The sequence below is a fragment of the Epinephelus fuscoguttatus genome, linkage group LG8, assembly GCF_011397635.1.
Source record: "Epinephelus fuscoguttatus linkage group LG8, E.fuscoguttatus.final_Chr_v1".
Classification (NCBI taxonomy): Eukaryota; Metazoa; Chordata; class Actinopteri; order Perciformes; family Serranidae; genus Epinephelus; species Epinephelus fuscoguttatus.
The window spans coordinates 22771721-22791335 of record NC_064759.1 but is presented as its reverse complement, the minus strand read 5'-3'; the positions used below and the strand labels follow the sequence as shown (position 1 = coordinate 22791335).

Sequence of the window (19615 nt, the reverse complement as noted above, 5' to 3'; positions counted from 1 at the left end):
AACATTTAAAACTGTAAACTTGATATTTTACGTTATTTATGATTATAAATGTAAAGAAAACTGTTTTGACTGAATTTAGAAATACTGGACCATAACATACAACTTATGCATTGAGGCACTGGGGGTTGATCATTGTGATACTGCAGAGACCACTGGCAGAGTGAGGAAGTTAAGGCGTGAGGTGACCTCATCTTTCAAAGTATTTGCAGGGAAGTGAAAATGACTGAGGCACTTGTTTGAGACCGATACAGAGTGTGAAATAGATACTCCTCAAGCCAAACCTGGTAAGTTCATTATTGAATTGCACGGAAAATAAAAGCTTTTTGTACATATTTGCAATAGAAAATGTGAATGTACGAGCATCTCAGAGTCTGCACATGCATGTGTGTGTTTACTGTAGTGGATTGAAAGTTTTTTTGAATGTTGAATTCTGTAATTCTGCTCAGTGTATGAGAATGAGACCGCTCAGAGCTTCAAAATGCCCTGCAATATATACTATCTATATACACTGTTTAAATTTTATTGGCAGCCCTCCTTTGATTCTTTGGGCTTTTACTTGGCTACATGGTAAAGCCGTACTCTGTGGTGAGGATATAATTGCATGATTGCATTGTAGTAAAAGATATGTCTAATTTCTTATCTGCCTTACTTACCTAAATAAAGAAATATGTGGCACCTTCTAAAATGATGCAACAATTAAAGTCTCAAAGACATGCTGAATAATCACCTCACAGTGTCAGCAACAATTAAAATTCCTTATTTTCACAATTTATCACAGGACTGTTGTGTGATATTGCATTAAAATGTACAAGGGTTTCTAATTTTCTGGTCACTCTGGGTACTTTTTAAGTTCTGCTGCTTTGTTTGTCTCATGTGAAAACCAAAGGATAGACAGTATAAATTAAAAACCATCATCCCTCCAGGTCAGAGAAGCACCATGGCCTGTGCTGATGTTGACATGAGCATCCATGGAGATGATGACCAGCCACGCAGAGCTGCGCACAGACAGCCGCTGTTGGTGCGACATTACCAGGCTTTAGAGCTTGTGCCGGACGACAAAGGGCCGCTGCATGACCTTCTGCAGAAACAACCGGCTGTGTTGGGGGTAAGAGTGACAAAACTGCCCAGGATATCATGTCATAAAACAAACCCTCTGAGAAGGTCCTCTAACCAGTGTTGTACTGCTTAACATTGGTGTTGGTCTTACAACCGGTTTCAAGACATCTTTTTGAAGGTCTTGGTCTCGTCTCAGACTCAACTGCATTTTTACTTGGTCTTGTTTCGGTCTCAGACAAAGTGGATTTTATTTCAGGACCGGTCAAAGTCACCACTGAAGGGAATATCACTGAAGTAGATTGCAGCTCCTTATTTGTTGGTATTTGTTTGCTCAAAGAGAACAAAGGAAAATCCCATACATGAAATTCACCTCTGCAATGGCTTTTGATTATTTTATCAAGACCTTTCTTATGGTACACACATGCACACATATAGTATATGGCATTAAAAGAGGTGAATGAAAAGGAATCTTCATTTGTTTTCTGTGGGCGTTTTTATGGTAATGTGGATCTTTAGGATCAATTTGAGGAGCAGCTATATATGGTCCACATTTTATCATAAGTGTGTCTGGTTAGATCTTGGTCCTGACTTGATCTCAGCCCCTCAAAGTCTTGGTCATGCCCTAGTCTCTATACACTCTGGTCTTGGTCACGATTTGGTCTCGGTTTAGTTGATCTTGACAACAACACTGACTTGAACCCCATTTTGCATAAAGTAAAAGATAGTATTTCATTTTTGTGACCCCCATTCTTAAATCTCCAAATGTGTATGACCCCAGTAGAGAGGGTCATATGTTTGTTTAAATGCAGAGCACTCCAAAAACGAGTATTGCAAATGACTGCATCAAACAACTAGCGACTATCTTGCGATGGGATCACTCCAGCTGTGATACAGCGATCCCAGGATGAATGTCAGCTGGGGGTTGTAATGGCCATTTCCCTACTTCTTGCCTCCTTACTTTTGGCCACCTTGCTCAGACCTGACCAATCTTCGGACTCAGCCTTTATTTTGATCTCAACTACACATCTGTAAAGTTTAGTGACTGCAACTTGCGCGGTTTGCGACATTATCAAGGTCACAAAAATCATTTCACAGACAGACAAACAGACATATAAACACCTGGAAAAGTACTCAAGTAGTTCCTGCTACAGTAGGTGTCAACAGGATAATATTTTGCCACGATGACACACACAGACTTACAAGGTGAAAATAATGCCAGCCATGGTAACAGCTGATACATATCAGTCTTAAAAATATATATATACATAAATGCAGTCCATTTGCCATAGGCATATATGTATATATATATATATATATATATATATATATATATATATATATATATATATATATAAATGGACTGCATTTATATAGTACATTCATCGTGAGAACAATGCAAAACACTCATAAAAAGCTCATCTTCACCTCCACACATACATGATACACCGATGGTAGAGCTGCCATACAAAGTGCTGACTTGCTCATAAGCAGTAGTTGGGGGCTCATTGTCTTGCTCTTTGACAATATGCAGTGAGGAGGAGCCAGGGATCAAACTACCAACCCTGCGTTTACTGGACAACATAGTCTATCTGAGCTACTGTCGTGTGCATTTATTCATTTATAAGCACGCATTTACAAAATGACACAACTGCATTCTCGGAAAGTGTCTAATCTAAACAAATATTGAACACAATAAGGTTCATGTCCTTATATGACTGTAATCAGGTTTTTACAGTAGAAGCCTTTAATTTAGTGTGTGTGTTGCTTCCTCAGTTGCAATAATGCTGCCTATAGTCAGAGAAAAAAGGAACTAAGATAGTGTTTTTTTTCCTCATACATTACTGTATTTTATTATACATATTTTCCTTTGCAAAGACTTAGATGCAGGCATTAGTGTTCACAATCTTTCACTCATTCTTCCCTGTGACTGTGTGATTTCATGCCTAAAAACATATACAACACAAATGTATGCAAGATATGACAAACAGATTAGAGGTGCAGTGACGGGGGATGTCCAAAATAGCTTGTACCCATTGTGCAGACTTGGACAGCAGCAACAGGAAACGCTTAGTTGAGGGTTTTGTGGTATTCTGCAACTTAAGTGTAAAAGCTCACACAACTGTGTCTTCATAATTCTGTGAATATGTGCACAATATTGTCAAAGGTGAAATTGTTGGTGTGTTATTTGTTCACTCAGACTGTGTTTATCTATTATTATAATTTGGATGAAAACACATCTCTGATTTGGAACAAGATTTAGATTTTTTTTCTGTGTCAATTCTATATGTTGCATTTCTTCTTGCTTTTAATTGAATTACTGTGGTTTTATTTGGTAATGGTTTCCACTGAGGACACACACTCTCATGAATTCATAGTCTCTGTTACTCTGTCAGTCTCTGCAGATGGTGAGCGGTCTCTTCAGTTTTGCAGTGGGAATTCTTTTCGCAGTAACCCAGGAGATGGCACAGTCCCTCTTCACTCTGTTCAGAGTCTCCCTCCTGAGTGGAGCACTCGTAAGTCTCTGCTCAAATTGCTTACATTAAAAAACAAATGATAAAAATCATGCAGCAAGTAAAGCAGATAAAACTATAAGTTCTAACAAATGTTTATCCAAATTGTCTTCAGTATACTGACTCTGCATTCTTCTCCTCTGCAGTACATCATTGCTGGATGTGTTTCCAACCTGCTGTTCAGATATCCAGAATTGCTACCTGTAAGTACAACACATTACAGTTGGTGAAGACAGTGGTGCCCCCAAGGGGGAGCAGGGAGGACCAGGGCCCCCCAATACAATTGCTGCCCCACAGCTTGACGGAGGGCTAAATAAAGGCGGATTTATACTTGTGCGTGAGCTCTGTGCAGAGCCTACACGGCAGCCTATACACACATGGTCTAAGCCATTGTAAGCATTTATACTTGTGCAGTGGTGTGTCTGTGTCACTTTGCATCTCCAAACCACTAGTCAGCAGTGGAGTTTCTGCGAAGTGCTGCAAATTTTTGTTGATTCAAAACACACCCAAAACACACATTAATCATGACTTAATAGAGGCAATTTCAAACACAACTACACAAATCAGCTTCACTATAACTCACAGCATTCACAGACAAAGCACTTGTCTTTTGCTGGACACATTTTCCCCACAAATACAACATCCTAAAGTTATTAGCACACGCCTATGGCATTTTACATAGTATAAAATAGCTTAGCTGCTAGTGGACTTTACCTCTACTCATTTGAAGCCAGGGACAACAGCAACATTTAACAAAGTTAAGGTTACAAAATTCAGCTCCATTACAGCTCACAAGGTTCACTGACAAAACAACTGTCTTAAACTAAACACATTTTCCAAACATATATAAAATGCTAATGTTATTAGCGCAAGCCTATGGCAATTTACATTGTATAAATTAGCTTAGCTGCTGGTGGACTTTTCCTCTACTCATACGAAACCAGGATGAATCACACACAAGACATAAAATACTAATTTGTGGAGGCTTTATTGTATTTACAATTTATTGTTTTTTTATCTGTCAAAAAAAGTAAATTAAAACTTCCTTTCCACTGAGGGAAATGATTTCAGCTTGCAACAATAGCCAGAAGGTCTGTGTTGCCGCAAAGTGTAGTTACATTTTTGGGGAGGTGCATGTCAGGCTACGGTGTAGGGTGTGGCGTAGGTACAGCGTCAGTTCCACACAGAGGTATAAATCCTGCTTAACGCTCCAAAGTTAGGCTCAATCTTGGCAAGGGAACAACTGGCATAGTTATTTTCAAAGGGGTCCCTTGAACTCTGACCTCAAGATATGTGAATGAAACTTGATTCTATGGGTACCCACGAGTCTCCCCTAAACATGGGAAGGCTTGTTCCCAGTATATGTTTTGTTCATTACCATCAATATGCTCCTTTAATTTAAAGCTGTATATTTGTCTTTCGATGCAAAGTACAACCAGCCTATTTGAACAGCAATAAACCACCTAACGTATGGATATATAACACATTAAAACAGGACTGCTGTGGAAGTCAAAATGTTAAATGCACCGGTATAAGTCTTAGCTTGGTTTGACCATCCTGATGACGTGAGCTCAACATTATGTTTCGCTCTACCTATGTATTAATCTGGCTCTGCTGCCGCTCTAAACACCTTCCAGAGATTAAAATCAGGATGGTCTCATGAGGCTATATAAGTCTATGCACATCACATAATTAGTAGCATTAACTGTAACCACAGTACATCATTATGTGATTCCTTAACTCTCCGTATTCACAAAGTTTTCAACTAGCCTTTACACGTTAACAGCGTCAGCTAACTCCAAACATTGAGTTATGTCTTTTGGTTTTGATATGCCACCCCAAGAATTTCAGTGGCCCCATTAGACCTCCCTTATGGAAATTTCTGGGGGCACCAGTGGGTGAAGGTGAATTAATGAGAAATTAATGTATGGTTCATGTTCCAGATATCCTTCGGGGTGAACTGTGGCTGCATTGTTGTAGCTGTAGTTTCATCTTGTCTGATAAGTGTCGACCTGGCTGACTGGTCTCCGAAAAATGATCAGCATTTGAGGGTAAGACCATGTAACGAATATGACTGAAGGAAACACTTCAAAGTGCTTTTTTAGCATGTTTTTTTTTTGAAAATATGAAACAAATGTATACTTGATGATCTTTATGTTTCTGACAGATGGAGGTGCTTGAACTTTGCGTGCTGGGGCTCGAGATTTTTCTCTCCGCAGTCCTCTGCTTCTGGTTCGTGAAAGCGAGACGTGCCAAATCACCATGATTGAGCTGAAGAAGATGACATTTGAGGAAATTAACACTTCAAATTAAGTGTTTGTATGCAGAGGACCAGGTGGCTGTATATTAGGACTTAAAGTAAAGAAGTTAAGAGACTGTATCAGCAGACTTGTTTATTTTTTTTGTACATCAGGCGTGGCTTTCTGTTCTGTCTCGATTGCCTTTATCAGAGCTGTAACTCCTGCTGAACAGGCTCGGGGCTGTGGTCTGCGTCTGATGTTTGACTCGGACCGAGAACACAGTGCTTGTGGTAAATAGATGTCAGCTTCTGTCATGTGAAGGAAAAACCACCCTTCATCTTCCTCAACCTCTGCGTCTCTCTGTGCAACGGTAGTAGCTGGCCTCATAGTGCTGCTCTGTCAGTCTACCTGCGAGGGTCTCTGTGTGTGGTTTTACACTTGTGCTTTTTTATCAGTGGAAATATCTGCAATGTGTTTTCAGCTGCATTCACACTTACAGTTAGTTTCAGAAAACTTTACTGAGCTATGATGGATTCGTGTGTTATACAGTTATTTCTAACTGGAAACACTTAATTTCATGTCAAACGTCACTGTGCCAAAGAAATGAACACAACAACATGTTTTAAACATTTTAATCATCTGTACAAACTTATAACAGGACTGGCGACAAAAGAAAAGAAATATGACAGTACAACATTCTCTGGGTTGATCTGCCTGCTATTTTTTTTGTTTTGTAAAATACATAAAAAACTCATCTACAATATAAACACTGATTCATACCTAGTTCATTAAAACAAATGTACAGACCACAGACGTACCATCATGGCAGTGTATATTATGTGTCAGTTTCCAATTTACAGAATCATAATGAAATGTCATTAACAGCTGAGCTTCATCCGTTAAAGTCTTAGTGCTGCGAAGCTGGACTCCTTTTATTTTTATCTCCTGGTCCTGATATACAAACTGCTGCAGCATTGAGTAGCATTCAGCTCGAGGTCTTCACAGCTACAAGGAAATAAGGAAAACACAAGAAAGGAGATTTAGAAAAACCTCTTCTTTGCAAATCATGCATTCAAATTATTTTATTTGAGTCAGCATGCAATGTTAAAAATGTCAGTCAGCTAAAGGGTCAATTTAAAAACCTCTAAACCAGCCCTGTCTACTAGAAATTACATTTATATACACCTAATTTGAAACAGGAAATAGATTTAGAAGGAGATGTAATGCCAAGAAACAACATACATTTTTTTTATTAACATTATGAGGAAATGTTGCTAATTAACAAATCTGGCAAGCTTGAAAAAATGTTGATACTGAACATATCAGCAAAATGCTCAGCTGTAACCCATATTTGGCAATCTTGCAATACATTCGTAGTAACTTGGCTTTTTTTGAATGACTTCTTTCCTTAACTTTAACCTAAAGACAGAAGACTGGACACAGACCCAAAGTTCTGTGGTCTAGGTCATGCACTTTGTACACCTGCTGGTCTCACCCACCACTTCCTTCCAAAGCCTACGTGTTACATGAATGTAGTGTTTTATTATTTGAAAGACAAGTTGTTACTGAACATAATCCAGGTAGCAATTACATTGCCATAACAACATAATACAAAGGTGATTTCTAAGATTATAGATTTTGTCAAAACTATAATTCTACGATTAAGTTTAGGGGGTATCCTAAATCCCTTAAACTGATATCAGTGTTGCGTACAACATCAAGGAGGTGAGCAAAACTTCTTTTTTTTTTAGCCATAATGAGTTGTGTAAGATGTAACAAGTTATACAGACATGTCCAATATCTATCATTTCTAATGCAATTTTCAAAGTTTCTTTCTTAAACCAGTGGTTTTTTAAACCTGGGTAATTTTTTGATGTTTTACTTTGGCTGCACAAACACATGCTTCTGTCAAAATGTGTGCATATGTAAAGTCTTTCATACTTGACATGTTTAAGTCCATAATATTGCTATGATTTTAAACTGAATATTTATGATTAGATGACTGTGAAAAGCATGAAAAGACACTGAAAATAATTTTTACCTTCGACTGACGGTTGAGGAATGTGTTTCTTTAAAAGTAACAGAGATAAACAGCGGGGGAGATTTTGGGGAGGCTATTGCACATTTAAATGCATTAAAGTAAAAATACTTTTGCCTGAATCTATAATAAAACGCGTAGAGGAGCAAACATGTTTGGTTTTTTTAATTCTATTTCATGACACTTTTAACAGCCACAGAATTATGTATTTAAAACTACTTTTGGGGTCTCACTGGTTACAAGTTGACCATACATTTAGAGTGATTTCTCAATGTGGGGAATATTTCTTTTACGAGATTATTTGAGTGTTTTATTGCTGTTTAGGTCCTACAATAAAGGCCAACACCTAAATTATTGATTCCAAATAAATGTAATTAAAGATGAGGCTAACCAATTTGCACTGTAATATTTTATGCACCCAATCTTTTAATATATTGTCGTCATGCAGTTCACTTTTTATCCAATTCAGTGCAATCAAGGCTGAATTTAAACATTAGAAACAAATAAAAAGAACAAGTTAAACAGTTTGTTAAAAAACCACAAAACTCAGGCATCGACAACAACAAAAATAAAGAAATATAACTGCATTCCAAAGCCCCAAAACAAAGGCATGCGTGTGTTCAAACGTATATAAGACTGTTCACAACACTTAGTTCATAACACAATTTCCACCCTCATGTCAGACGGATGCACAGAGGAGAATGAGAGGACGAGGAAACCAAGAGACATGACAAAGAGCCATAAGTAAACAAGACAAAAACACCCGTCAGGAGGAGAGCCCTCTAACCCACCAGGACACACTGCCATGCAGCTCACAACACAGGCTCCAAAAGCACATGTGCACACAGATTAGTAGTCAGGCCACAGGTTCCTCACAGTTGTTAATGAGGCTGTGAGGGGGGACAACACAGATGTCCACTCTTTTGACACCGGTTACTTACTGAGCTAAAACCCCTCAGCTCTGAGTCAGACCACAGTAGAGAGGCCTACTGCTATATGAGCGGTCTTGCTCTGGTAAAAACAAAACAGCAAAAAGGTGGTAAGTAAAACTGAAGATTCGGCTTTTGTCTATCACTTGCTTTCAAAGCCGCAGAGGCTGAAATATAACTCAAAATAATACCTGATTATTCAAATATTTAGCTCTCAGACTCTGTAAGAAGCAGTCTAATCAACTTTAACATTTTATCACAGCTGTTCATGAGAAGACAATTTACATTTGAGAGCAAAGGCTGGTAATGAATCGAGGAATATATTGTCTAATGTAAAGACTTTTGCAGATGACTGTTTTCTCTACATGAAGTACTGGTTCATATTCAGATACATAAATTTTACAGCTGGAAAAACAAACACGTTCAACATCATTGCAACATCTGTGCTTTGTCTAAAGCTTATGCAGAACTTGTTTAAAACAGTGTGAGATTTTCACATGATGATAACCATCTCAGAGAATTACACAATGATAATAATTCAAGCTGCAAAAGAAAACTGCCAACTTCAGAATTGATTCTTTTAATAACTTTTAAAGCTCAATACGGTTTAGCCCCCAGTTATATAGCTGAGCTTCTGACAACCTACACTTCAAGTTGTCACCTAAGATACTCACAAGCCTACCCTCACTAGTCGTCCCTTGATAGAGGCTGGCAACTAAAGGTGACCTGGCTTTTGCCATCAAGGTCCCAAGGATCTGGAATTCTCTGCTTGAGGAGATGAGGCTGAGATTAGGCATATTCCCCCTGTTTTAAATCAATGCTTAAAGCACATTTTTATAGGAAAGCTTTTCATTTGAATGCCTGATAATTACTTTTTTTATTACTGTTTTTTAAATATGTGTTTTCATTGTTGTCTTATTTTCATGCAAAACCATGTTTGTAACCATGTTTAGATCAAAACTAACAAAGCAAATCAAACAAAACAAATTATTATTATTATTATTATTATTATTATTATTATATAATTTTAATTAAAATGGTAAACTATGAAACTGGTATACCACTGCAAACCTACTCAGAGGGTGACAGATTTGATTCCTGAACCTCTTTTTTAAATCAATCATCACAGCAAAATCAGGGTTATAATCGGGCTTTATAATCACATATGTTCCAGGATTTAGGCTTCTTCAGTCAAATAACATACAATCTAATCTCTACCCTTTCTAACCTCTATTGCTTTTGTTGAGTAAAAGTAAAACTACATTTGGAGAGCACAAGCATTTCATAATATTAATTTATGCAGCATCACTCTATGAACCGACATTTTAGCAACATGTAATCTGCAGATCTTAAAAGAGAAGCACTATAACTTTATTGCTTCCAGAGAATCCAATGTACAAAATTATCCAACGAGAGTAAAGACTTCTGACAAATAAAAATACATTAAATCTATGTATTTAAATAAAACAAAATATACCATAGGCCCCAGACTTAAATGCCCTTTACCCTGTACCAGTGCATAGAGTATATTATGGAGTAAATAAGAGGGTCAGGTAGAAAAATATGTGCAGCCTTTTTTATCAGGTAGATGAACTCTCTTTCAATAATAACAGAAAATTACGTAATGGAATCAGAAAAACAAGAAAAGATATAGTTAGATATAGATAGTATATATGGATATATAGACAGTGTAAAAAGTAGGGCTGGGCAATGTATAATATATTGTGATATGAGAGTAGATATAGTCTTTAAATTTGCATATTGTAATATTGTAGATGTTGTCTTTTTCTGGTTTTAAAGGCTGCATTACAGTGAAGTGTAATTTTCTGAATTTACCAGACTGTTCTTGTATTAATTGCCTTTAACTACTTCGTCATTATATCCACATAACTGATGATTAGATGCAATCTTATTGTATAAATAATTTGTGAAAACACCAATACTCAACTTTACATTACTGTCGCAATATCGATAGCGAGGTATTCGGTCAAAAATATTGTGTTATTTGATTTCTCTACATCGCCCAGCCCTCGTAAAAAGGGAAGTACCTCATGTGGTAAACCTACAAACATCTTTCACATGATCAATATAAAAATAGAAGCAGAAAAAAATGTTCTGGGGTTAAGTATTCATACCTCTATTTAGAGGAAGGCTTTAAATAAAACACGACATGAGAAAGAGCCACAAAATATAAATGGGTGTCAGTACAGTTATATTTGATTTGATACTGTTCTTCACAAAGTATATTCACATGAAGCAACGTGATGTTCGCAGCCGTACAACATCAGGTGATCTTAGTGTATGAGAGTATGTGATCAAACACTCACTGCTGTGATGAACTTGGTGGCCTGGGGTTGGAGGTCTTCTTCTTTCTGGAATATCGAAGGAGAGGTGATGGAGGAGTGAGGCGTGGAGGAGCACAGAAAAGAGGGGGGCTCGTTGTTGTTGTTGTTGTAGGAGTCCATGACGATGCTGGGGTGCCCGGGTATAGTGAGGGTGCTCAGCCCTGTGACACTGTCACTGGAGGTGCACTGGGAGGATGTCTCTGAGCTCTCAGTGACTGTCACACAACACAGAGACAAAGATATATCAATAATGAAATACTGGATCACACAACTCAGAACTCCATTAATTTTCTATTGAGGCGAGAGCTCAGGGAACTTCAAGCAGTGTGCTGACAGTTAACAAGTTCGTCAGGCCTTGATCTGTCCTTAAAGCTCCTCTGTGTCAGATTTGATATTTTCAGACTTTGGCAACTCCTAGTGGTCACAGCAAAGAAGACACTGTGACAGACAGTAATCCCCCATCTATCCTGTAAATATGCTGCACATACAGGCTTTATGATTACTTTATTACAGCTTGTTATTATTTTAAAAAACCTGAAGAGGGTTTTCCATTTAATTAAGTTTATCTTTGCTTCATTTTTCACTTATTAAATACTGACTCAGATTGGGTAAATACTGCAAACAATTAAATAAAGTAACTGATTTAGATCAAGGTTAATGGTCTACTCAGCCTCTTAGCGGCTTTTTCATTGACAGTATAGTCGCTACACATTGTGTGTTTTAAAAAGCACTAAAAAAATTATTATTATTGGATAGGGGTGTCACGATATGCCTGTATTAACAATAACTGTGATATTTAAAACAAATTATTGATATGATGTTAATAATACACATGATAATATCTTATAAATAACCCAGCACCTGCTAAATTATTTCAGTTTCTTTTGGTTCTTGCTTTGTCTTCCTCCCCCGACGCCATCTGAATGCCTTTTTCACTATGTATTAAGTGTCATTTTTTTTGTGTACACCTCTGTACAGTTGTGGTTACAGACCCTCTCTTCACCTACCTGCACCTTGTCTAATTTTTTTCAGATTTTCATCTGCTGAAATTGTTTTTTTTCCACCCGTATTTAATGTCCCCATTAAGCAAAAAGTTATGTTTCTGTCTGTAAGATGACACTGATCACAGCAGTTTGAATTAAATTAGGTTCTTGTGTAACATTGACAGCTCAGGAAATATTTTAAGTAATAAAGAGTGGACAGAAAAATGGGGAGAAAGCACAAATGGTCTGCTGACTGAATGTAAAAAGTCAATTAGGAGTTAAAACTACAGTATTTATTTAATTTATATGTTCATCCAGAATTTTTCTGGATGAACATATAAATTACAAGTGAACACACATTATTCCCTTTTTTAACTTGACTGAAAATAATGGCCTTATGGTTCTACAGCAGGAAAAATAGCCACTCACTCATGGAGGGCTGACTCCCAGTGTCCTGCTCCAGCTCGTCTTCCTCTATGCAGTCGTAAGGCCACTGGGCAAAGGAGGGAACACTGGTCACCAGGTATGGATGTGTGTGCGGGTGAGAGGGTGAGGAGTAAAGATGAAGGTTGAGCGAGCCCAGCAGGGAGGAGGACGACTGGCTGCTGGAGGAGGAGGTGCTGCTGTTAGAGATGGTGGAGTGAGGTCTCTTGAATGAGGTGGCGTGTTCAAACGAAGGCACCGCGATGGATGCCCTGGTCCTCGCCTCTGTCGTTAGAGACAAAGACAGCGAGCGGTGAGATCATGGGAGGGATGAAAAGTGACAAGAATGTCTAAAAATTCCTGCGGTTGTTAATGACGAGCATTAAGGCATGAAGCATGTTTTACAGCATCTCTGTTGAACCATGAAAGAGCAGTGATGTAAAATAGTTTATTATGGTTGTAATGACTTCACATCAGTGCGGCTTAAATTACATCTGGTTTGTTTACCTGACAAAACTCATAATACTACCAGCATTAAAACGCCTGTAAGCAAGAGCTGAGTTTCTGTGGTTTCAGCCAAGAAAAGAATTGTGTCTCTGCATGATTACAGGGTGAATTATGAAGATGCAACACATCGAAGACAGGAGGACAGTCAGAGAAATGTTACATCCACACTAATATGTTTTCAGTTTAAATAATTCATTATTTCTATTATTGTTGTTTGCATTTTGTTATCTTAAATATGACATATAAGGGAAGACTTCATTTTGTTGTAGGACAATCATCTCTGTGCTTTCGATATTCCTCTGTATAACCCATGGCTGCTGTGGCAAAGACAGTGCCTTCATATGTGGGACACCTGCTCTACCCACTAAGTCACCAGGCGACCCCTAAAATGCTGTTTTAAACTGAGAACATATCATTGTGGATGTGACCTTGAGGCTAAAATACTTAAAGTGCACAAGAACAGCTCACCTGATCCCTTCATGATATAGTCGATGGCTCTGTCACTGATGGCTGCATCACTGGGCTTTATGTCCATGAAGGGCTTGCTTCCAATCCCCATGGACACCATCTCCTGCATGCGCAACTCTGGAGTCCAGAAATGTAAATCTTTAATGACAAAGCCTTTGTTTTACATGTGTTAAAGGGCCTGGACGTCGCATTGATATTCAGATCAAAGTGAAAAATGAAAAGCACCTCTGTTTCTGAGCGCCTGCCTCCACAGAATCTTGCCTATGATGGCTGTCCACACCGCCTTGACCTCTGCAGAGCTGGCTTGGAGTATAAATGTGTCCTGGGACTTCCTCCGACGGAACCAAATCTCAAAGCGCAGGCCGCTGTCGCCAACATTTTCAGTCATACCTATCTCTGCCGTCTAAATAAAAAAGAATAGAACAAAACATTATATTTATTGTAATCATACGGTGGTTGTTTAAAAAAAAAAAAAAATCCTCAAACACTAAGCTCTTACTTTGAAGGATTGTTTATAGATGTAAAAGTCATATCCTCCTTCGATCTTCTTGGTCTTGCTGAAGAGGATGAGGTCTTCAAACAAGAAGACATGGCGGAGGTATTTCCTGCGTCCACACCAGACTATGAACTCATCCTGGCAGCGGAGTTGACCCTGTTCTTTTAGGTTCACCTGGAGAGGAAACACGGTTGTTCACATGCGTCAGAGAGAACAATACAATCCTGACCTCACTCTGCTGGACACACAACAAGATGACCTCCAGTTCAAAAATAGCGTTAATATCATGGTGAACTGACTCATAATGATGTTAAGTAGTATTTGACTTTATGCTGACATCAAAATATTCATCACAGCAGCACGTGGCTCTGTGCTCATGTATTACTACTTACATCGCACCCCCGAATGGCATCCATAGCCAGCAGGTCGTTGCCATGGCGAAGCTGAAACTTGACCATTTCCTCTGCAGTGCGGAGGTCGCTCAGCTCCTGCTCCTGGGACTGACTGCACTCCTTGATCAGGTCTTTCAGCAACAGTGCGTATTTACTCATCCTCTGGATGGGCTTCAGCAAGTAGGACGCCAAGTCCATCTTGTCTCCGAGCTCCATCTGCTTATTCTGGAGAGAGACGCAGGGAGGATTATTATTGTGGTGGTATTACTTTTCCCACACATCAACAGTCTTTTTAATATTGGGCTTGTTATCCAAAAGTAAAAAATGTAATGAGTCGTGCAAAGTGAAGGTCAACTGTGTTTTCCCCTATACTGTTTATCAGCCATGAGCTAGCTTATGATTAAATACACCTGTGCAGCATTTTTAGACCAAAGTCCAACAACACTTTATCAGTTTATATTTATTTTTCCAACATTAACACAACCTTAACAAACAAGTATCCCTGTAAGAGCCAAACTCTTTCTTTAACTAACCAGACATGAATTGGTATGTACCATGTGTATATTGTGTGTTGCTGTAATGGTACCTTGGGTTCAGGAATATAAGTAGGAGGGGCAAATGTTTTTTGACTGCTGTGGCACTAAAGATTTGTTTTGTTGCGCTCTAAAATGTGTGTTTGGTTTATTGTTTATAGAAACAAAGAAAATGGACTTTATTGATCCTTATTTATGCACGTTGGAACGAATAAAGAGGCTTATTATTCTGCAAATGAAGCCTGCAGATCCTTTACTGAACGCAACACAACAAAAAGTAGCGTATGGCATCAAATGGAAGCAAGCTCGTCAGTCAGGTCACCCCTGGGTTAGATATCTCAGTAGCTTCAAGTAATAGACTTAGCTCCTACAATCTCTTAAACATACTTATTAAGGCATTTCAAAGATATGAACTGTGTATATTTTACATTTAACCAGAATTAACTCAAACATCCCTTTTCAAATCCACCCCAACCATCTTCATGACAACTGAGCCGCTCCATCAAGACTCAAAAACAACAAGTAAGTTGGACCGTGTGTTGAGAATTTTTTTGTCAAACCCAAACATATTTTTTGGCTCTTCTGTACACCTCGTCATTTGTTGCAGTAACATAATCTGACGGCAATATATCTGTGATTAGCCGAAATTGTCCATAAATATTCGCCATGTCAAGGTATGGGTTTTAGTGTACAACCAAAACATCATGCACTTGACCTCTGACCTGCCACACAGTGTGAGGAATGTGACCAGACGCACCTTAAAGAATTCGTTCCCATGGCTGCAGAGCAAAGCGTCGGACTGGGGCTTATTCTTGCTGTACAGAGCATACATTCCAAACTGATCCTCCTGCACACAAGATTAACAAGTTACAACACTGACTACAGTAAAAGGTATGCATTTCAGCATGCTTTGCCAAACGCTATGAATGATTCAGCTCCCAAGAGACTGTAAAAGCAGTTGTATGTGTTTGTTATGATGCTGATGTGTGACTAAATTGGTGTGCAAACAATAACAGGACAGTGTGAGAGTGAATGCTTTAAATTGTTTTGAAAAATGTCAGTATCTACAGGTCAACACATCACAGTCTCTAGACCTGAGTGCTGTTTTTAAGGCTGTCAGCGTGTCGCCTCAGGACACAGCGGCCGACTGTCTGTCTGGACTCACGTGTCTGAGAAAACAGCTACTGATGGACAGCGGGGAGTGGGCGCATGACTCCAGCTCCTTCAGGAAGTACTGACTGTGGAAGTCCCATAGCTTCTCCACATTCCCGAAAATGATGCTGCGCTTCCCTCGCAGGTCCTGGGGCAAGTCCAGCCGCTCCATCTCGGGGAAATAGTGCTCAATGATGTAGCTGAGGGAGCGGACGTACTCCCTCTCTGTGGAGATCATCTCATCCATGATGTGCTGCACTTTACTGGTGAACAGAAGGATGTGACAACGTGTGAGGAGTGTTCATGATATTTACAGTGCGTTGGTACAATGATTAAATATTATATTAATTACAAAGCTTGTACAATCATGTTTTCATCATCTTAGAAATACGATCTATTTGAACTTTTAAAATCACAGAGACAATTTCACTGATTATTTCAAAGGCTCTTCATAGTCTCTCTCCCAGCTATATCTCCGACCCTCTAGTACCGTACATGCCAGGACGTACTTTGAGGTCCTCGGGCATAGGTCTTGTATGTTCCAGAAGCCCGGCTGAAAACTAAAGGAGACAGAGTGTTTGCTGTCAGGGCCCCGAGGCTCTGGAACAATCTGCCCGAGGAAATCAGGTCGGCCAAGTCAGTGATCTTTTTTAAATCTCTTCTTAAAACATACTTTTGTTGGAGAACCCTTCCTGATTTTACTTGAGTTTTTTAAGTTCATTTAGACTCAGTTTTTATGTTGTTTTCATGTCTTATCTGTTCTAATTATTGATATGTAAAGCACTTTGTAACTCTGTTTTGAAAAGCGCTTTAGAAATGAAGATTATTATTATTATATAATACCAAACAACTTTAGGTAATCAGAAAAAATTTTAACAACAATTATGATTTATTAATTGCTGTATGCTATTTATGAAACTAAATTGCCAAACACTTGCTAATTCCAGCATCTCAAATAAAGATTGGCAGATTTTCTCAGCTTTATATCGTTACAAATTTGAATATTTTAGGGTTTTGGGTAGTTGGTCACACACAATAAGCATACTGATGTCATCTTGGGCTATGAGAAAATATGATTGGCCTTTTTTCATAGTTTTCACATATTATAAACAAAATGTTTAATAGATTAATTGTAAAAATAATCAACACCTTACTGGTAATCACTGATAAAAGTTTGTCTGTAACTTTTTTAATGTTGCCGTCTTGGCCAGGTCTCTCTTGAAAAAGAGATCACTAAACTCAAGGGGACTCACCTGTTTAAATATCGGTTAAATATATAATTGCTAGTTGCAGCCGTAATTAGTATAAAGACTCCATTAGCACTGTATTAATACAGGATTAATATAAACACGACTTTATCTTTGACATATTACAATAGGAGGTGGATAAAATTGCAGAAAAAAGCAAAAGAAAGTGAGCCTGACTGTAAAACTTAAGAGCTCTTTCCAGAAACATATTATAAAAAACAGTTTGTACAGCAGTTGAGCAGGATTGAGGTTAGTTGGTCTTAAATTATTTCATGGTGATGTTTCTGGTGTTTTGTCCATGCACTATACGTATATACACACTTTTTATACATCATACATGTAAAGTAATATCTCAGGTTATGTTTAGTATCACTGGCTCACTTCCTCACCTGCTCTGTTTCATTCCATCTCCGTCACTGCGTCTGTTGTGGATCCTGGAGGGCGTAGACATGCTGCGGCTGCGTCCCAACGCTGGGCTCAACACGTCAGGTCTCTGCAGCTTCTTCTCTGCAGAGACGTTATTAGCCACCTCCAAACCCTTGATGTACACACCAGTGTAGCCGTGAATGTGGCTGACGTCCGAGTGGCCGCTGTCCCTCTGGGTCAGCTCATAGCTCATAGTCTTTTTCATGATCTTTTTCATTGGCTGCTTGCGGAGACGGGCAGCCCCGGAGTAAACGGGCTCCGAGTGGCAGGAGATGGTGGAGTCGATGGTGCAGTCGCTGTCCGTGTCGTCAAACGTGGATGGGCTCTGCCTCAGTTTGCTGTCGCAATCAGGGGGGAAAGTGAAGTGTGTGGAGGAGGAGATTGAACTGGTTGGGCTCTTGGTGAAAGGCCCAGCAGAGTGAGGCTTGTTATCCTCAAAAGTTAGTGGTGTAATTGCTGCAGGTAAAAGCGAACATGCATTAGCTCCATGCTGCTCTGTAGTGGCAATCTGGCTTTCTGCAGTCTTTAAAGGAGCTGTCGTGTCAACAGCCGTGGAGTTCGGGGCTGCTGTCATGGCTTGGGCCATAGTGTCTTCCAACTGCTGTTTGGTCTGCTGACATTTGTGCCACACTGTGTTCCACTGCTGCAGCTGCTGAGGACTCTCCAGGGAGAGCACCATGTCGTTGAGGGTGCTGAAGTTGTCCATGGAGAACTTGGATGCCTCTGTGTAGTAATCCTGCAGGATCTGCACCACAGAGGGCGGAAGTGCTGCACCTGTAGAGTCCAGATTCAGCTGGCGGAAATAATCCTGGCAGTGCTCCATCCACTGGTTAACCTGCAGAATTGGAAACGTCATTCATTTTTTTAATCATAGTTAAAGACACAGTATTGTTAATCCTGACAAAAACTATTTTAGGGATACGAAAAAAAACCTTGTGGAATATGCTTTAGTTGTAAAGAGGATCAGATAACTTTTGACAGGATATCTGCAAAGTTTTAAATACTTACTGAGTCATAGAATTCATACAGATTTTTTAGGATGTCAAGCTGGGCCTTCCTCCTCTCCACTCTGCTTAAGATGGAGCCCAGATGTTGTTTAAAGTCGAGGAGAACAGAACCTGGAAGTGACTCCGGAGACTCTTTCACCAGCTGCAGGCCATGCCTCTGCTGGTGCTGTCAACATCAAAACAGATCAGTTTAACACTAATTGGTCCACTGATGTGATCCACAAGAAATGTGTTTAAAAACTGTGGCCATATTTACCACCGACTCCTCCAGGAACTGCTCCAAGCTCTCTCTCATTTCTTTAACTTTGGCCACAGACAGATTTAGTGACTCCAAAGATGTGAGCTGCTTCTCTCCCTCTATACTGAACCAGAGTTTGACCTGAAAATGGGAGGTGATTATTAATTAACTGAACATCTCATTTTGTTGAGAGAGAAGAGAAGCAGCAAAACATCTGCAGTAAAGTTGATACTATAACATGAACGCATGAAATATTTGATGTTTAAGGGATACTTTGCATGTTTCAACCAGCTTTGTATCATCACAATGTGGGTAGTATGCAGAAATTAACTGTTCTCCCATTTCTAAACTACAGATTGTACTTTCTCATTTTTGTATGCCTGCCACTGCAACTGAAAAACTAAGCAGTGCTATCAAATATGAACCAAGATTCTTTTACTGCGTTGCCTCTTTCTCACCCAAAATGCTTTCAAAAACATAGTTTAGTTTACTGTTTAACTTTAAAACAAGATTGTTTGTTAACAGCTTGTTGCCATATTGTTTTACTGGGTAGCGCAGTGCATTCTGGTAGTTGTAGGTTTTCTATCTCTTAGGCAAAAGCAATTGCCACAGCCCCTTTTCTCTG

General features: G+C 39.1%; 2 protein-coding genes across 4 annotated transcripts in view; one reads left to right on the top strand and one right to left on the bottom strand.

Annotated features, from left to right (window-relative positions):
- Nucleotides 1-148: 148 nt before the first annotated feature.
- Nucleotides 149-5860, top strand: si:ch211-269k10.4 (uncharacterized protein LOC100150242 homolog). Its single transcript, XM_049582895.1, has 6 exons — nt 149-284; nt 924-1105; nt 3450-3569; nt 3713-3769; nt 5510-5617; nt 5734-5860. Exons 2-6 carry the CDS (start codon nt 938-940, stop codon nt 5830-5832), a joined length of 552 nt encoding a protein of 183 aa, XP_049438852.1. The 5' UTR covers nt 149-284; nt 924-937; the 3' UTR covers nt 5833-5860.
- Nucleotides 5861-6672: 812 nt separating this feature from the next.
- Nucleotides 6673-19615, bottom strand: part of zgc:158766 (uncharacterized protein LOC100009641 homolog) — a 30515-nt gene continuing 17572 nt past the window's right edge. Inside the window, exons 12-24 of one of the 3 annotated variants that reach the window (XM_049582888.1) lie at nt 19009-19131; nt 18754-18918; nt 17709-18580; nt 16086-16335; nt 15678-15767; nt 14388-14612; nt 13999-14169; nt 13725-13902; nt 13500-13637; nt 12531-12809; nt 11101-11333; nt 8786-8855; nt 6673-6811 (exon numbers count right to left, since the gene is read on the bottom strand). In XM_049582888.1, coding sequence (XP_049438845.1) covers nt 8811-8855; nt 11101-11333; nt 12531-12809; nt 13500-13637; nt 13725-13902; nt 13999-14169; nt 14388-14612; nt 15678-15767; nt 16086-16335; nt 17709-18580; nt 18754-18918; nt 19009-19131 — 2769 coding nt within the window. In that variant the 3' untranslated portion in view covers nt 6673-6811; nt 8786-8810. The remainder of the gene's footprint in view (nt 6812-8785; nt 8856-11100; nt 11334-12530; nt 12810-13499; nt 13638-13724; nt 13903-13998; nt 14170-14387; nt 14613-15677; nt 15768-16085; nt 16336-17708; nt 18581-18753; nt 18919-19008; nt 19132-19615) is intronic. The other 2 variants (XM_049582889.1, XM_049582890.1) reach the window with 2 other exon arrangements.